The sequence below is a fragment of the Rhyacophila brunnea genome, unplaced genomic scaffold, assembly GCF_057557595.1.
Source record: "Rhyacophila brunnea isolate RB1 unplaced genomic scaffold, BYU_Rbru_1.0 scaffold_24, whole genome shotgun sequence".
NCBI lineage: Eukaryota > Metazoa > Arthropoda > Insecta > Trichoptera > Rhyacophilidae > Rhyacophila > Rhyacophila brunnea.
In genome coordinates this window covers 22,631,271-22,651,700 of record NW_028232904.1, presented here as the reverse complement: position 1 = coordinate 22,651,700, position 20,430 = coordinate 22,631,271, and the positions used below count along the sequence as shown (strand labels likewise).

General features: G+C 33.0%; 1 protein-coding gene across 1 annotated transcript; it reads left to right on the top strand.

The window, feature by feature from the left end:
• Window positions 1–9,411: 9,411 nt before the first annotated feature.
• LOC147069222 (arylphorin subunit beta-like) lies at window positions 9,412–19,552 on the top strand. Its single transcript, XM_085951261.1, has 5 exons — window positions 9,412–9,528; window positions 12,576–12,709; window positions 14,096–14,932; window positions 17,799–17,956; window positions 18,451–19,552. Exons 1-5 carry the CDS (start codon window positions 9,438–9,440, stop codon window positions 19,487–19,489), a joined length of 2,259 nt encoding a protein of 752 aa, XP_085807387.1. The 5' UTR covers window positions 9,412–9,437; the 3' UTR covers window positions 19,490–19,552.
• The last annotated feature ends 878 nt before the right edge of the window (window positions 19,553–20,430 follow it).

Genomic DNA, 20,430 nt, shown 5'->3' with positions numbered 1-20,430 from the left:
ATTGTTAAAGTGATCATTTTGATTTAATCTCTATAATCTCAAAATGACGCTTTAAGGATAATGGTACATTTCCGAACACGGGTTTGATTATATTATATACTAGCGAGTACCTGGCATGCGTTGCAATGCCACTCAAAGAAATAAATTGTGTTCTTGAAGTGCTTTTGGATAGACAATATTTTTTGTTTTTCCGTCTGGTCCGTACACGAACGCTTCTAACGCGTGAGCAGGCCACATACAGCTGCCATGTAAGAAGCATGGATTTTCCAAATTTGATATAGGAACGCATACGAATAGAAGAAAAAGATAGTTGTACTAATTCAGAAACCTTCGCGGGTGTGCGCACAACAACTGACAAAAGTTTCATCTCAATCTGATTAATGGTATAGGAACACATGCGAATAGAAGAAGAAGATAGTTGTACTAATTCAGAAACCTTTGCGGGTATGCGCACAACAACTCACCAAAGTTTCATCGCAATCGTATTGGAACGCATACGAATATAAGAAGAAAAAGAAGAAGCTGGTTTTACTAGTTCAAAAACCTTCGCGGATGTGCGCACAACAACTCACCAAAGTTTAATCGCAATCAGATGAATGGTATAGGAACTCATACGGGACAGACAAACAAACAAACATTCATTTTAATTTATATAGTTTGAATCAAATATTTTTATATGTGTATTTTTATGTCGTAATATACTATTTTTAACCGACCAAAAACAACTAATTTAAATATAACAGTTATTTCTTGAAAATAGTAATTAGGTATGTAAAAACAATTTTAAAAGAAAATTTTCGAATCAAAAATAATAATTTAATTGAATACAGAATACTTATTATTTCTTAGACATAACACTGGACGAACCAGTCATTGGATTAGTTAATGACCCCACCAAACCACGCCCGCCCCGCTCTACACCCAGTCTTAATCGGCCATTCATGGGACCCTACGTTTGTGTGAAGCATAATTTTTTTTCATAACTGGAAATTTTTCAGGATCAGTTACCCAAAACTGAGGTCAATATGCACTCAAATTTGCCTTAACTGAATTTACATAACTTAAAGTTAAAAATACCCTATAATATAACATTTTTTCAAATTAGAATGCTATACTTTGACACCAAGTATCAGAATATGAGAATACCATCATTGATCTAACAAACCTTTTGCTGTTTTATATACTTTCTTATATACAGATACTTGGTAACAGTTCATATTGTAGGCGTCATGTTTTTTTTTATATATAAATTAAATTGACCTCTCCCAAAAAAGCTCCGGGACTGTTTACCCAATGTCTGTGATTGAGTTTTCATACAGTGTCAAGACATAAATTGTAATATATTATATATATTGTTGGAACAAATACTTGAGGTGTCTGGGAACAGAAACGGCAGTTTTTAAAAATTGATTAAAACAAAAATGGAATTGTTCACCAGCTGCCACCAAAATAGTACCGTTTTTGTTTCTATCAATTTTTAAAAACTGCTGTTTTTGTTTCCAGACACCTCAAGTATTTGTTTCAACAATGTATATCTGTACCCGGGAGGCATAGGACATCATGTCCATTTTTACCAAAAATGACTTTTCAACACAGTAATAATGATTTTTTTCCTCTATCGAGGGGTATATTATAACATTATGTGGACATGTAGTTATATGCCTCTAATTATTATTAGTTATGACCCACGGTGGCTGGCCGGCTTCAGCGTTGGACTATATAAATTTGTGGCAAGTACACATATTGTTTTTCAATTTGTGTCTGTCAGGGTACGGTACCTAATAGGTTGAGCAAGTGGCTGATATCCATTTCTTGTAAAAAACAAAATCTGTTAATACAAACCTCTACTCTGTGTAAGCCCATGTGATCCTATTAGGATCGAATATGGTCGAATAATAATAATAAAAATAAATAAATATTATTAGACATCATATCCACATACCGTTGTACGGCACTTAGGACTTTTTCACTGTTAATTTATGGTAACTGTGTAGTGGAGGGATTATCTTCTATTGTATATTGTTTAGTTTATTAATATCGATACGTTGTAGATGTTGGATGATTATTGCGTGTGAATTTCATGAAATATAGCAGTTACTTTCGTATAAAAGACCTATATTTGTTGTAATTTAGTTGGTATGGGAACTATATTTTTATTGTTTTTCATTGTTAAGTTTATAAGGAAATAATGAGTTCGCGTGCAAAACAGATAATGTTGTTAAATGATGCATTGTATAAAATATTTTTGTTATCAACCACTTTCGGTGGATAAGTTAGCATTTGAATATTATAATATGAGGATTCTGTTGATAAAATTCAATAAAAATGAAAAAAAACGGTGTGTGTACTTATGTACGCGCGTTAGAAGTTATACTTCTTTGGCGTAACAAAACAAATAATTTTTGTATTGGACCAATACTCATCTTTGCCATACAGCGGTTATAATCGATTCAGAAGTGCCCATAATGAATTAATAAAAAATCAAATTTTATTGGAGTGTTCTTATGATTATATTCATTTCGGTCTCAAGGGTATTTTATCGATATAAGTACCACCAGCAATAATATTATGTATGCGAATAAATAATATTATTTCAAAATGTACCTATTCTGGAAGAGATCTCAATCTCAAAACCTGTGTTTACTTTTGTGAAACCGCTATTTCGACCATCTCTGCTTAAACAGATGACTGTACAACTATTTTTGTTAATAATAATAATTTATTGCAAGTCAAAAGTAAAACACAGCTTATATAATGGTTTAACTGAAACGTGATATTACTTTTGTCATGAAACATAATATTATTATTGTCTTCAAATTATAAGCCGCTAATAAATAAATTGACATGGAATATACGACAAATATTATCCTAAACTGTAAAAATATGTATTTTTGTGTATGAAGTGTCTAAATATTGTAAATTTACAACATACCATTGTTTGAACTATTTACCAACTCAACATTCACAAAATTTATTTATTTATTGATATATAATTTTACTCATAAATAATACGCACATAAATATAGCCTTAAATCTTGATACACAATCTTTATAATGAAAAATAAATATACACTCCAATATAAATATGTCGCTAGATTTCAAAATTAGCCAAGTCATAAAAGATGAATAGGAGAAACACTTTTGTTTTCTCAAGTACACAGTCACAAGGGTGAAAGTTTATATTATTTCGAGTACAGAATATTTCAAATTAATAAGTTCTAGATTCAGATAATACATAAATATTAAAATATAGTAGTTCTTCAGCAATTCACAAAAAAGGAAAAATATCTAAAGATGGACTTGGCTAATTTTGAAATCTAGTGACACAAATAAAGTTTTATGAATCCCTTAAATGCATGATTTTTCCGATTTTGATTTTAAAAATATATTCAAATGTAGTTGATTGTATATAACATGGGGAAAATAATAAAAAATATATATATATATTTTTTTTGGACAAATTTTAATATAAAAACCATTTGTATTCATATAAATACACCATGCATTTAGCTCATAAAAGTGAAAGTTTATAACATGAAATGGAAAAATTGAAAGATTTAACTAAAACCTTATAATTATAAATCAAATTCTTATAATTACTAACAAAACAATTTATAATATTTTGCTTGATTAAAGCACAATACGATTCCACATTTCTCACAATATACTCTAGATTGTCCTATATAATAGTTATCAAAATACAGGATATGATTAATGTTTTTTGAAGCATTTCTTAATAATCTGACGACAGTATTCTCACTTGCTCCCAGGCCTGGTTCAGACGGAAGTCTGTTTTTTGTCTCATTTTCTTGTCTGAGTATTGACACATCACACAGCACAAACAACTTGAAGCCCCATTTATTTGGCTTTTTAGGCATGTACTGCTTCATGTAATGCCCAATTTTTAACGAACACGTTAGTTCATCTACATACAACCTCTGCTCCATAGGAATTTTACAGAACATTTGATTTAATTTACCGTAAATAGGCCTAATTAATTTATGTAGCCTATCGTGGTTAGAGTCAGTTTTGAGAAGAAGCGTTGCATTTTGGTTCAGCAGAAAGTGACGAATCTTTTCAAATTTATTTATAGGCATTGTTGATTTTATTGGTTAAAACGGATATAGGTACATTTGACCAATATCAACCAATATCAACGAGTGCCAGGATATCGAAAGACAGCACGAAAATAATTATACCTATATACTGCCTTATGTCAATACAAGAAGCTCCCATGGGCTTACTCGGGTATTTTTCAATGGAAAACAAATTTGTTTGAGCAACTATTTCTTCAACTATATCATCGGTAAAAAAATAATTGAAGAATTGTTAAGGTGTTTTGAGCTCTAAATTTTCTTGAAGAAGTGATGTGCTGCCTAAAAAAGATAAGCAGGTTTCATCCAGTGTTATATTTTCCTTATCCATAATAGTTTTAGGGGATTCATTTTTGAAGGTAGAAGTCTTGAAGTTGAAGGTATTGGTTGATCATATAACTCATCCATTTGCAATAGTGGGTCGTCATTTGGATCATACCTGGAAACTTCCGCATCGTCATCTTGCATCCTCAATCTATCTCTGGTCGAAATTCTGGATCCCCAATACTGTCATCGTCACTGAAGTCCATTTCATCATCACTGTCAGATAAGTTGTTAGCATACTCTTCAAGTTCCTTGTCAGTTAAATAGTGTCGGTGAGCCATGGTTGATCTAAAAAGGCCAAAATATGTTCACAAAAATTAGCTTCCTATGTGGTAAATATTACCCGTTAATGCATGGTGTATTCGAATGTTACATACGTAAATATTACATTATTCTAGAAATATTCAAAAAAATCTGAAATATTTTATAAAACTTTGCTTGACTGACCTTCATTCAGTATAAAATGATTTTTTATAGGACTGGAAGATCTATTATTTCATAGATATAGCACCACAAACATGGAGAAACGTCACGATCCGATAAAATGTCAGATTGGTGTGGTTAAAGCGTAATAAAAAATATATTTGTATCACCTGGTTGTCAAACGGGAAACTAAATGGAAGCATAGACTTTGATAATGATTAAAAGTATTACGTCAACACTAAATCTTGGAAGATTTAGACAATAGATGCCATATTATGCTGTGTATTCGTATGAATACACCATGCATTTAAGGGATAACGTTAGGAAAGTTAACAGAAACAAAATTGAATTCGCCTAACACAACGATAAATATTTCAAAGAATTACACAACCCGAATCCAATATAAATTATAAAAATCATGTATTACATTGCGGCCGGTCACACGCAAAAAATACCCTCTGATCTGGTTTCCCATACGCGCCAAAAGTAGTAAAACTTAAAAAACTTGAAAAGTAATCTATTTAAATATATTTAAATCTATTTCGCGTTGTTAAAAAATACATTACCGTCAAAAAGAAAAATAAACAAAAGTAGTTTCTATTAACAGGAGTCAGAAACTTTGTTGAAATAACTTTATTCGTAATTCATATTTTCTTTTATTTGCCCATGTTCGCTTCTTCAGTGTAGTATATTATGGATATCAAGTGGTGTTTCAAAAATTCTTGTCGTTTAATTATATTTGACATATATTATATATAATTTTTACGTCATCGCTACGCTTACGCTAGGCGAGCGGTCTCACAGGTTGTCGTCCAATCACCGATATTAAGCAACATTAGGCACGGATACTACTTGAATGGGTGTCCGCTTGGAAACATTTTATTATAATTTTTAATTTTTTTATTTTTGGTTAGTGGGTAAATCACAGAACAGATAATAAATAGAATACCGACATGCTATATTCAATACGCCGCATCTTGATGCAGGGTTTTTAATGTGTGAGTGTCCTACGAAAATGAAGCACGCATTATGCACGTGCAATAGTGTGTATAATACACCAACATTAAATGAGCGTAAATGCATAAACCGAGAGCAATTTTCAATATTCGACGTAAAACGTATTCTTAACACGTGTGTAAGTTTAACCCGTTTAACCCGGATTCTTCCTTACTCGATTCGGTTACCTGCTATCGACTTATCTGTTATGTATTTCAGTTCCCATTATTTCTGAGTTCCCTGGGGTAAATCCTGAGTACCTCCGCTACATGGAAGTACATCTCCAATCTCTCTCAGACATATACATGTTCTAATGTACTTCCGTGTAGTGGATGTACTCAGCATCAGGCTACTGGTGCATTTTTTCTTGTTTTGTGTTTTAAAAATGATTTAGATATTTAAAAATGCGAAGGAAGAATAAATATAATTACCGTCTTCTTCTGCATATTCTCTCAAGAGTTGGAGAATATGGGCATCACCCGACGCCTCCAAGTCATTCTCCAGTTTTCAATCATATATAGCTATTCGGGCCAATTATGGTGCCGCTAATCCCATACAAATTCATTACCTACTGCCACAATCGTCACTGCTAATACTGACGAATGCATTCTAAATATCATAAAACTATAACATAATTAGTTAAATGAGACATCTAGTAGTTTTAAAAATTCTAATCAAAATCTAACAAGAAATACCTACAAATTCTACAAAATATACTGTAATTTTACGAACACTGGTACGCGGTTACTTTTAAGAATAACCAGGTCAGCGGGTCTATTCTATACTGATCGACCGCTAAAGTGATAAAGTGATAAATATTATCAAACTTAGAGTAGGTTTGTATCAAAGTATTAGCAGTTATTGTAACAATATTACAATACGATGTTTGTAATTATTGTTGCAATACATGCTAAATTTTAACAGCAGCAAGAGAGGACCCACAGGTTAAGTCGCCGTTTATGCGACGGAAGCACGCAACCGAGTCCGGTCTTCAAATTAGATGCAATGAGATTTTAATTAAGTATGGTACCCTTAGCATAGTGGTATATGTGCATGGGCGCGAAACCCGAGAGATGCAGGTTCGATTCCTGCGGGGTGTCTTACTTTTTTCAAAAAGATTTTTTCTATTGGTTATCTCTATATATATAAAAATCTCGTGTCACGATGTTTGTGGTTGAACTCCTCCGAAATGGCTCGACCGATTTTTATGAATTTTTTTATGTATATTTGTTAGGTATGAGAATAGGTCAACAAGTATATTTCATACCGCTCGGTGATTAGGGTATCTCTATCCAGAAAATTTTTCTTTGATTTTTTTGACAATTTTTTTTTTGTATTTTTTTAATTATTTTGCATAGAAAAATACCTATAACGCCAACTCTCCTACCCCCACCCTCCCATTTTTAAATCGCGATTTTATTATTTTTGTATGAACAAATTTAACCGTCGTTCGTATTTCAAACAGAACGAAATTATTTATGTTGTTGAATGACAGATGGCGCTACGTCCGAGAAGAATTCAAGAGAAGCGTCGCGTCATTTTGACATTTCATTCGGCATATCACAACGCAGTGCGTGCAAAATTTTGTACGATTTATTTTAATTTATCTATTTTTATGTGCGTGTATCAATTGTATTACAGTGCACAATGCCAACAAGACGCAAGGGGGGCCATTTGGGCTGTCGAACGAATAAAGCAACAAACATGCGGAATAGTAGAGCAGAAAGAACAGACGAACAAATCCAACAAGATAACAAAAACGTGCGTGTGAGCATGTCGCAATTGCGTGCATCTCAATCACAAGAGGCACGAGCTGAACGAAATCAACAACGACAATTGGAACGGAGCCAAGCGCGCCGGTTCGTGAGTTAACATACGCAGAGCAAATGACCGACAACGCCAACAAGTACATCGAACATTTACATCCGCTTCGTTCCTTCGTCTCGCATTCGAGTACGAGCTAGATATTGAATATTCCGCTCATCCGAAAGTGCTGATTGGTGCTATGGACAAAGAATGTCCCCATTGTCATGCGATAAAATTCAAACATGAGTCAGCCGGGATGTGTTGCGCATCAGGAAAAGTGCAACTACCAGAAATTGAGATACCACCAGAACCATTGAACGGCTTGCTCATCGGCACGGTTCCAGATTCAAACCTGTTCCTGAAGTCCATTCGCACATTCAATTCATGCTTCCAAATGACTTCGTCCGGAGCAACAGAAATAGTTCACAATACTGCGGCAAATGGTCTACAATTCCAATTCTACGTTCAAAATCAAAGGCCAAGTATACCACAAAGTAGGCTCATTGCTGCCAATGCCAAACGAACCACATACATTTTTACAAATCTACTTCATGGGCGCGGTGGTGAGGACATCAATCATGTGGATGCACGTTGCGGCTACAATAGCCTCAATTCGCTTAATGCCAGGCGCATCTTCGGCAAACTGGACGCCCTATTGAATGAGCACAATGATTTATTGAAATTCTTCAAAGCACACATGCACGAATTGCCAAGTGACAATCACGCTATTGTTATCAATCCTGATAAAACACCAGCTGGAGAGCACGTGCGTCGTTTCAATGCGCCTGTTATTGACGACATTGCTGGAATCATGGTTGGCGACCGCACATCGACGCGAAAAATCGTGATTCGAAGAAGAAACAATAATCTGGAGTTCATCGCTGACACACACCGTTCATACGACGCTCTCCAATATCCGCTAATTTTCTGGAAGGGACAAGACGGATATTGCATAAACATTAAACAACGAGATCCTGTCACAGGTAATTCATTCATTATGAACATCATTACTCATTTTGAATTGAGAAAATGAAAAGTTGGTGTTTTTTTTTGTTTTTATCGGCGGTCATCGTCTACAGCGCTCCATTCCTCTTTATGTCATAGATCCCATCCTCACACACTTACGATACATTCGTTATTTTTTATTTAACAACCAAAATATTCACTAGAAATAATTTATATGGCAGAACAACGTTTGCCGGGTCAGCTAGTAATATTATATTTTCTCAGAAGTGTTTGGAAAAAAAAAAATTTTTTTCGCTATACTATAATATTTTCTCAGAAGTGTTTTCCAAAAGTATGTATGTTCAATAATTATAATGTTACATTCTTAAATCTTTTGAATTATTCGTTGAATAAAAAAAGCAGTTAATCATAAGTATTTTGATTTAAATAGTTTTATTTTTACATTTTTGACTACTAAAAATCCCTTAAAAATTCAGTGTTCTTTTTCTTATGCGCAGTACCGTCGAGGAAACTCGCTTTTGCTATCCAAAATAAACTTGTTTCGATAAAACCACCAGTTTGCGATCACTATACATAAATTGATCTTATTAGAATGAATTTATTATACTATTTTGTTCAAGGATGAAAACAACATAATATTATTACGTTGCTAACCAAAATCTTCAAAAACTGGAGTCCACACAAAATACACAACAAGTGAAGTAAATGCTTTTTTTAATAATCGATTTATTATTCAATCCGTGATAACAAATCTCGTATCATAAGATTTCAGTATAAAAGGCCAGAAAAATCTTGAATTGTCACAGTTGAGTACTGCATACTTCCAACATGAAGTTCTTTGCCGTATTCTTTGTGGTGGCCTTTTTCGGCTATGTGTCGGCAAATAATGTTTTGAAGCCAACGGTAGAATTCAAAATTGGTAAGAAAAATAATTATTTAACTTTTCAATTTGTATTTTTATTAATTTATTCTCGCACACCTATATTTGTATCCATTTATATACCTAATATAAAATAATTGGATGTAACTGTACGCCATTGTACCCATACCTCACCTCATCACTGTACAGCTGCAATCTGACCTCTTTTTTACCCAATACACTATTTTCGAGAAGTTTTACCTTTTATGTTTAGAACTTTTTGAGACATCAAGATACAAGTTTTCTAAATTCATATTAAACAATCAAATTTAAAGTCCATTCAACTATCATGAATATTAATTAAGTGGTTTTTTTTAAGTATATCGAATAAACTGAAACTCTAATTACAACGATTTTATTAGCTCGTATTCTTGTTTGTCCGGTGGTTGTTTGTCCAGTATAAATCTTGCAATCGATTTTTAACTAACTTCCCGACTAGCTAGACATTTGAAACTTTAAGAATATATCAGAACACGATGCCAATGCATTCTTTTAATACTTTTAGCCATCTTTAAGCAGAATTGAATTCATTTTCAGTTAATTCTGTTTTGTATGGAAAGTTATTTCAGAAAATCCGTAAAAAGTAAAAGACTATTATTTGTTGCTAAGGGGGTGGTCCTAGCAACTAAATTATTAATATATACGTGCGTTACTATGGAAATCAAAATGAAATGTAAAAATGACATTTCAGTATATTCTATATCTGTTTGTTTGTTTGCTTTTTATTTACTTCATATAAAGTACACGTTTGAGCATATTGAACATAATAATTCAACAGAAAATTTAAAAACGTTGTATATAAAACAATCTAACTTAAAGCCCATTCAACTATCATCAATATTAATTTAGTGGTTTTTTTTAAGTATATCCTAACAGACAGAAACGAACAAACTGAATCTCTAATTTTATTAATTAACATTGAAATTGATTATTAATCATTAGAATATTTTAACAGCAAAATCATTTTTTATTCAACAAATAATTCAATATATATATTTAAGAATGTCACATGTTTTATTGAACATTATATTATATAATTGGAAAATACCTCAGAAACAAATTCAGTTTACAATAGATTTAATTATTGGCAAGTACAAGTACATTTTGTGATTTCTAGACGTAGGCTAATAATTTATATAAATAACTAATATTGGTAACTTTGATTCAAATCACAAAAGTTAGGCACCAATATTAACGCTTTACAGGTAACTAAATTTGATTTTAAAAAAAACACATTAAATACTGTCGATTTTATAATACATATTGCCGATAATTTAGTTTCTTTTGAAATATCGAGAACCACGATCTTATTTTTAGACATAATGAAAATATGTTTAATACTAATTATCTCAAAAAGTAAATCTATGACGCCTATTTTTTTAGTTGTAATACATTGGACGCTAAAGACGCGCCTAGGGCGTAACGATTAGGTGGCAATTCGATATAATAAGCATTCTATTTAAATGTGGTAATTATAAAGTTATTATCTAGTCAGCGGTCGATGTGACAACTGTGACAATATGACCAGTGCGTAAGGCGCTGGCCTTTCATCCGATAGCCCCGAGTTTGATTCTCGGTGAGGTCACAAAGTATTTAAGTGATTTTCTCAAACTTTGGAATTTTGTGATTATATTTGTAAATATAATACTGTCTTGAAGCCTTACTTACAGGCCTCTGTTGTAGTATTAAAAAGTATATTATATTACATCGACTTTAGAAGGCCAAAAGGATTTAACCCTAAGTGTTATTTTCAAAATATGTGTTATAGGATAATAACAATGCACACGACTAAATGCACGTATTATCTTAATTAACCTCGTATTTTTTTTAAAGATGCAAATGAAGTGGAGAAAAAAAACTATGTGTGTGTTTCTTTAAATAACTCAATACCTAATACTAATATCAGATTAGGAAAATTAAACACCAAAATATTAATTTATCATACATTTGAAGTACCTACATGTATATTATTTCATATCTTAACTTTGACCTAAACCATAACTAAAACATTTTTATGCCTCCTGTAATTTGCATGGGTTAAGTCATTTTGCCTTTCAAAGATCGATATGTGTACAATATTAATTATTTATTTAACGCCTGCTCAAATCAGTCTCTGCCAGGGAATCCAATCCCGAACCAAAATTCTGATCCCGGGATTTCGGGATTACAATTTGACAATCTCGTAATCCCGGGATTTGCATTTTTTTCCATTGTTAATATAAAATCTTTATATTTACAATTAACATTGATAAAATCGGTCAAAAATAAATCTTTTATAATTTATACTATTTAAGACATTAATTGTTAATAGTGTATACGTTCAATCTTGGAAATACATAAGTTTAATGGAGTGAATAATATTGTAATATGAATAATAATGTGAATTTTATATGAGATTGCAGTTTCTGATAGAAAAGACATAATGAATGGGTATTAGCGAGATTTAAAATAGTAAAGCAAATCATGGTGTACTTATGGCCTTTCCGCTTCATAAATCTAATTAGTTAGCCAAATATTAAACTGCCGTAAAACGTATGAGATCATGGTGGAATTACTTTGTTAATAGTGCGAAGCATTATTTTTTTCCAATCTTTCTCATTTTTATTAATTTATGTGAAAAAATAAAATGAATCGGCAACTTACACATGGGTATAAATCAAACTTCATTCAAACTCAGTTTATTTCTAATGTAGTTATTTGTTATTAAAAGTATTTTTCTGTTATATTTTCGTTTTTTATTTTATTTTCCATAAAAATTGATAAAAAAAATGTTTATCAATCCCGGGATTCAAATGTATCGGAAATAGCTCGGGATCCCGGTATTGGAATCCCTAGTCCCTGCAAGCCTCGGCACCGTCAATACTCACACTTAATAATATTTTATTGGATATTATATTGTAAAGAAGATACATTGATTTATAATGCACTTTACCATATTTTTGACTACCCTGTTTACGTTGTACTACCCTCTCACTCTCAGTAGAAGTCGCTGGACTCTGAGTAGACTTTCAATTTCATAATGCTGACTATTTTATTTCTATTTTTAGCCGACAAGGATTTCTTGTTGAAGCAGAAGAAGGTGTACGACTTGTTGAACCATATCACACAACACAACTATATTGATGAGCAGGTGAAATACGCGCAAGAGTATAACTTCTTAGCCAACAAGGACAATTTCTTGGTACGTTAATTTTATACAAAGTTACTTTTTCAAATCTACTTAGAACTTCTTAGAAACAAATAAAATGACAAATTAAAAAAATCTTTTATTGCGTTAACTGTCAATTCATGGTTGAACTGCATTATATTATTGATTAATTAATATTTTTTTAGAACTTTTCCACCCTCAAAGGGACACGAAGGCCGGACGAAACCGGTCCAAATTTATTAAATAATATAAATGGAATAAGTACTAAAAAAAATTCGTTTTATTAAATTAATCAGTACCTAATATAAAAAAAATATTTCAAGTCAGGAAAAACGGACATTCAATTTGTCTTAGAAAGTGAAACTTCAAGGTAGAATAAACTTAGTGGTTCGAATGTTTTTTTTATCAAAATTTTGCTTAAAGATTAATCATCTTCTATAAAATAAAATTTTCTAAAATATGCTCATGTAATGCGGCGATTCGTCGGACGATTTAAAAGGGGGCGTCGAAACAGTTCAAATGAGTCATAAAAATATTAAATTATACCAAAATCTTTTAAAATAATCATATATTTTTACAAATTGGGTATAAAATATTACCTAAAGCATAACAAAATCCCTGCAACTGACAAAATGGCCGACGTACTCGTGTACAAAAAAAAAAACTAGATACCTACGTAATCATTTTTAGTATATTAAATTTCATCTTTGTCAAAATTATTTTCTTCTCTTGACCATGTCCGATTCCAGGAACATCATAATAATACGGTTCTCCACAGGGTAGAGGTTTATATAAACAGATTTTTTTTTTACGAGAAATGGTTGTTAGCCACTTGGAATCCACGACATTACAGACCATAGCATTAGCCAATCGGCCATCGTGGGGCCGTATAATTAGTTAAAAAAATAATATGATATACGATTTTATTTATCATAGGGTGCTTCAAACTAGTCAGTTCGTCGGGTCCCCACTTCCCTAAATCCGCGACTTCCCTTATATCGAGGACGGAAGACCTCGACAAAATTGTCAAATTCTTCATCGGTATTGGACTGAGGGGATGAATGCACCCTTACTTAGAAGAGACGAAGTCATATGTCAGTGAATCGAAATCAAAATTTTGGTATAAAATAACAACACAAAGAAAAATGTAGTTATAAAATATTGTATTTAAAAATTAACTGTATTCATTCATTATTTTGATACCAAATTTTAGAGTGGCACTCTAAAACAAGCTGAAAGCAGAATTTGGAGGCTAAATAACCGGGCAACGTCTCCAATATTAATAAAATATCATGCCTGACAGTTAACTTCCCTGAATAATTAACTGCCTGAATACGATATTATCTTATATAACATGTTTTCATACATTTTGGAGTTAAATGATAATGTTATAATAATGCTGATGTTTTTTTTTTACAGAAACCAGAAGTTTTCAATGAATTCGCTAAATTGTACAAAAGAGGTTTCTTGCCAAAATACAAGATCTTCTCCCTGAGCTATGACAAGTATAGAGATGAAGCTATCGCTCTGTTCAACCTGTTTTTCTACGCCAAGGACTTCGAAACGTTCCACAAGACCGCATGCTGGGCCCGTGAACACATGAACGAAGGTCTCTTCGTCTACTCATTCACCATTGCAGTTCTCCACCGTGCTGACTGCCAAGGAATCCGACTTCCTGAGCCTTATGAAATCTACCCCTTCTATTTCGTCAATTCTGATGTCATGGAAAAGGTAAACCATTTCAAGACCCAGGGAAGCATTCCCAGCTATGAAGATGCCCATCTGTACGGAATTGAGTCAGCAGAAAAGAATGTTTTCACAATCTACAATAACTACAGCACTGGTTATGAAAATTATGACGTTGAACAGAAGCTGTCGTACTTCACCGATGATATTGGTCTGAACACATACTATTATTACTTCCACCATGACTATCCATACTGGATGACTGGTAAGGACTTCGGTTTGGACAAGGATCGACGTGGAGAGCTGTACTACTATGTCCACCAACAGATATTGGCCCGTTATTACCTCGAGAGATTATCCAACGGACTCGGACCAGTCGATAAATTCTCATGGTACAGACCAATCAAGACCGGTTTCAACCCCAACATGAAACACCACAACGGATACGCCATGCCGATTAGGCCTGATAACTATGACGTTAGCAAAGAAGACAATACTTACTATGTCCAAGAGGTTGATGATTATACAAGACGTATTCGTCAAGTGATCGATCAAGGATTCATTACTTTGGTGAGTATTTCACAATAAATATTGATTTAACATTCCCGTTACTGTAACGTCATCTTAGATTACCGAGTCCAATAAAGTATATGCGACAGAAAGAGACATACTCAATCGTTAGAAAGAGATAAGAAAGTAAAAGGTGAGATCATAGTAGTATTATTAAATACTTGTATGTTTTTAATTATTTCATAAATATAGAAACCTTATGTGACTAAATTATATTGCTAAAATTTTCATTCCTCTTTCATCTACTAAAATATTCTTGGTAACCCAAAGTGATATCACAGGAACGGACAGAATTTATATATTCGTAAAAAGAAGGTTAATAAAACACTTCTCTCATTTAAATTTATAGTTATGCCCAATTATTATACCATCATTTACCCGGCAATATAAAACATATTTTAATTGAATTAGTTTTTATAAAAAAATAGTACTACTAAATGTATGAATATTATATTTCTATAAATAGCCTTAGGCATAATAATTGCACACCTCCATTAACGAAGACTGGAGGTAGGCTGTCGAAATCCGAAATAAATAGCATGCACTAAACTTTGTCAGTCATACTTATTTGCTTTCATTGAAATAAGAATATAAATTATTGCAGATGGTATTGGTTATTTTAAAAAAAAAAATCAATTAAACCCTGCCTAAAGCAAACCATAATAATTATTAGGTAAAAAATATTCTTCTCTATAAAATATCTAAAATCATACATAATTTTAAATATTTTATAGATAAAAGAATATTTTCTTTTGGAATTATTTTTTATGGTATGATTAGGTTAGGCAGGGCTTAATCAAATTTTAAAAAAACTAGCATTTTTGAAGTTATACTTCTTTAGGCGCGTTTGGAAAATCAGATCAGAGTGTATTTTTAGCGTGTGACCATGTAACACATAATTTATTTTTTCACACGAAAAAAATCGCACTCGATTGGATTCGAACCACGATTGTTCGGTTATCAGCCGAACACACTGCCTTTACACCACAGTATGATAATGCAATCGTAACGATTATACAGTATAATATTATAGTTTTGAATTGTTCTGTTACCTAGGCAGCGAATTTATTATTATATGAACGAAGGATTGTTCCGTTGCCTAGGAAACGAATTTATTATTATTGGCCATTTGCAATTCTTTACGTAAACAAACTATTAAACGTCACAGTGGTAGTTGTTACTTTAAAAATATAAACAACGATAAATAATTATATAATATAGGTTAAAGTGTAAAGAAATAAACCAACGGCGTTCCAATAAGCGGTTCTTTTTCTTGATGTGTAATTTAACAAGATAATTAAGAGCTAGTTGAAGAATCTAGGTTATCACAAGTTTTGTTTTTGTTTTGTTACGCCAAAGAAGTATAACTTACTACATATAAGTACACACACACACACCGATTTTTTTCATTATTAATTCAATGAAAACAGATAAGTATGACTGGAAAAGTTTAGTGTATACTATTTATGTCGAATATCCAAAGTCATCCAGGTGAGTCGATTCGTAATAGATCCGCTAATAATTCACATTCACGGGTAGTCAAATACGTAAAATTGATAACCCTCTGCTTAAAAAACATCAATACAAAATCTTTTCACTTAGAATGTTCGGCAGTTTTGTATTACCTAGCTTTATTTTGTGACTTACTACAATTTTTGATATTGCCTCCTACGTTCACTTAAAGCTATACCTCAGTTGAGGCATGGTCTAAAAGATCATGGCTAGGCAATGCGCGGATTGCGGCTGCAAATGTCGCACACCGAATGAAATATAATTTGTCATATAAATCCAACATGCGTCCATTTAATGTTCTGTTTATGGTTCTATTAGTAACAATAATAATATATTCATTGACATATTTTCTTTTTCAAGTAAATGGGTAACGTTTTTAGTCATCTTTACACAATTTAAGAATTAATAGCCTCGTCGCCATCACGAAACAAATTGACGTTCGCTCTCCGAATGCCAGCGAGACCAAAATTTCATCGCGCCTATAGTTGAAAATTATTTGGCCGTTTCACTGATGTATCGCCTTAAAGTCATTCAGTCAAAGCACATTTGAGTGCATGGCGACCTTAGTCTTGGGTAACTGCTCCTGAGATATTCCCAGTCATCAAAATAAAAATGATGCTTCACAGCCAAACGTAGGGTTCCGTGATATGCCCGATTAAGACCCACACCTGGTCTTCGGGGCGGATGTGGTTTGGTGGGGCTATTAACTTCGATGTATAAGGATGCTTTGTGGTAGGAATGTATTATTGGCACATTTTCTTAGTGGACATCTTCCAGAAAGTTATGTCACGCAATTTGAATTATTTGACAGTTATATGAAGTGACTAGTTATAAATGTTGATTGACTCCTGATAATTGAACTTATTAGTTCTTTATAATAATATAATCACCTGCTTGTTTATGTAGCTAATTTTAAGGTGTCAATTAGACAACCTGATGTCGGTTGAAAAGTATACATTTCTAACATTTCGATATTATATTATACAAAATTACTTAAGCCCTGACGGCTAAAATTATTAAACATGGAACATGCTTTCCCTACTGATTCTCTGAATTCCGATAGTCCTGAACGGATGATAGGACTGAATCGAAAGGATTCTAACATTTTTACTTTTCTGAAAATTATGTAATTACAATAATAAAACTAAAGAAGTAATAATAACATACGAACAATATGTCGCACAGAATATAGGCAACTGAACGTAAAATGAAAATAATCGGCGCGCGTAAGTAATCGGGTCAGGGCACGGGCCGTGGTTATATAGATTATATTTTTCGTAACGCTTTTGCGTCGGAGATCATGAGTAAAACATGTTCCATGCTAAAATTAACATTTTATAATTTTGTATTATAGTATGATGGAACCCATATAAGTCTTAAGAGCTACAAAGATATCGAAGCTTTGGGTCGCTTCGTCGAAGGAAATAAGGACTTGGGAGACTACAAGTTCTTCGACTACCTCGCTGTCATGGCTAAATACCTTCTGGGAGCTGGAGTCTCAACACATAATGAGTGAGTATATGATTTATTGTTTAATTTTGAGTAAAAAATATTTTTAGTATTTCATGGAGCTAAAAAAACCATGATCTAAATTTGTACTTAAAAACTTCAAATAATATTATATTATGTATAATTTATATGTAAAATGCAAGTAACGCTTCAATACAGTGTCAGCTCATGCTGCGCTGTGACGTAGAAGATTTGATTTAGAAGTTGATCTATAGATACTAAATTTTTCATTAATTAATGGTTGTAACTTAATCACCGAATAACAACTTTTACGAATGCACTTTTATTCGACTACATTCCAAATATTTTAGCAAAAATGAAATATATATATAGGTATCTCATTTTTTCCATAACGTCCATAACCTAATTTTGGTTTAGCATCATCGATATACAAAACTATATGTCTCAAGAGAACATTACTTTAATATTTTTGTATATATTATTTAACAGCATTTTTGGAAATACAATTAAATATGTATGTATGTTATTTTCTACAGAGCCGACTATGTAGCTGGAGCTATGGAACAATTCCAGACCGCCATGCGCGATCCTATGTTCTACCAGTTGTACAATCGCTGCATGAGGTATTTCTACCGTTTCAAGAACAGCCTGCCATCATACACCAAGAACGAGATCTTCTACCAGGGAGTCAAGGTTGATAATGTTCGCTTCACTCCAATCGTTACTTACAAGGAAGACTTCGATTATGACATTACTACTGGATCCATCTTGAATAAGGAAGAAATTGACGCCAAGAAAGAGAAATATACCTTCTACGCCCGCCAGGCTCGTCTCAACCACATGCCTTTCTCAGTGACCTATGATGTCACCTCAGAAAAGGATGCTGATGTCTCGATCAGGCTATTCTTGGGACCAAAATACGACAACTTTGGTCACAAGATCAGCATGAATGACAACAAGTATAACTTCTTTGAGCTAGACCATTTCAGATACTTATTGAGAACTGGACAGAATGCTATCACTCGCAAGAACATCGAATTCGGTGGCACTGCTTTCGACAGCACCAAGGCCCGTAATTTGTACCAGACAGTTACAGATGCGCTTGCCGGTAAAGGTGAATTCCGTCTTGACCAGACCGAAGCTCACAACGGATGGCCACTCAGACTTCTCATGCCCAAGGGTAGAGAGGGAGGTATGAAGTTCCAAGTATACGCTATTGTGACTCCCTTCCAACAACCTAAAGTACCTCGCGGAACTGGTTACTCTTACGTATACGCTTCAGGAGTTGGAAGCGGAGCTCGCTACACAGAAGACTTAGCCTTCGGCTTCCCTCTGGATCGTCCAATTGATGATAGCAACTTCTTCTACCCCAATATGTTCCTGACCGACGTCACCATCGATCACGTGTGTGACTACAAGATACTACAGACTACAGACGTTAAATCCCATTCCAATTTCTATCAAAGTCCCATCATCCCAAGTCCCATCATCCCAAGTACCATCATCCCAAGTCCCATCAAATATCAAGAATTTTTTGCGAAATCGGGTAGAATTACCCCATGTGCTGATTGCTAACCATTCTTTCTTATGATGTTATAATTGACAATACTACTTAATAAAATATTCAATCAAAAACAAGTTTAGTATTTTATTTGAATTTAAAAATGAAATAAAACACAGTTTAGTTAAATTAAAGTCCCTATTTATAGTAGTGTTTAAATAAATCAGTTTGTGCATTAGTTTACCGATTTTCAAATAGATAGGAAAGAATAAATTGATAATTACAACAATGCCTCTTTGCTTCCACAGCCAATTTCCATGTAGGTATATACAGTCCACGCAACGTACGCCTGGCCTGCGACATATCGCTTTTACGTGTTGCTTCCGTGTCGTTCACCCTCATTCGACTTATATATCTTTTTGACTATCCTTCAGCTGAAAAGACGTAACAATTTCATTTGAGCCCTTCTCCGTAAAAAGAGCGTTATAGCGATAACTCTAGTTTTCAGTGCCTACCATACATATTATTTTTGTCTACATACCAGTCATAAATCATTTAATATCGAAAATATACGATACTTACCAGAATTATTAAAGTGATCATTTTGATTTAATCTCTATAATCTCAAAATGACGCTTTAAGGATAACGGTGGATATCCAAACAGGGGCTCGATTATATTATATAGGTATTGAATCAAAAAAATATTTTAGCATGTCGTAATAAATATTATTTTTAAACGACAAAAAAACGCTATTAAGAGTTCAGTAACTTTTTTCTTATGCGGAGCGCCAACCAGTGTTGCCAACTGTCATTCACAAGAAATAAACAAGCTAAAAATTTGTATTATTTTTTCGCGTTCCAAAATAAAATAGTCGTACTTCATATTATTATATACAATTAAAATAAGGATCAGGAATGGCTTCGTTCACATCTTTAAGATATTTATTTTTTCTAGATCCTTTTATGGATACTTAAGGCTCATTTAGACGAGTCACTGCGGATGATCATCCGCAG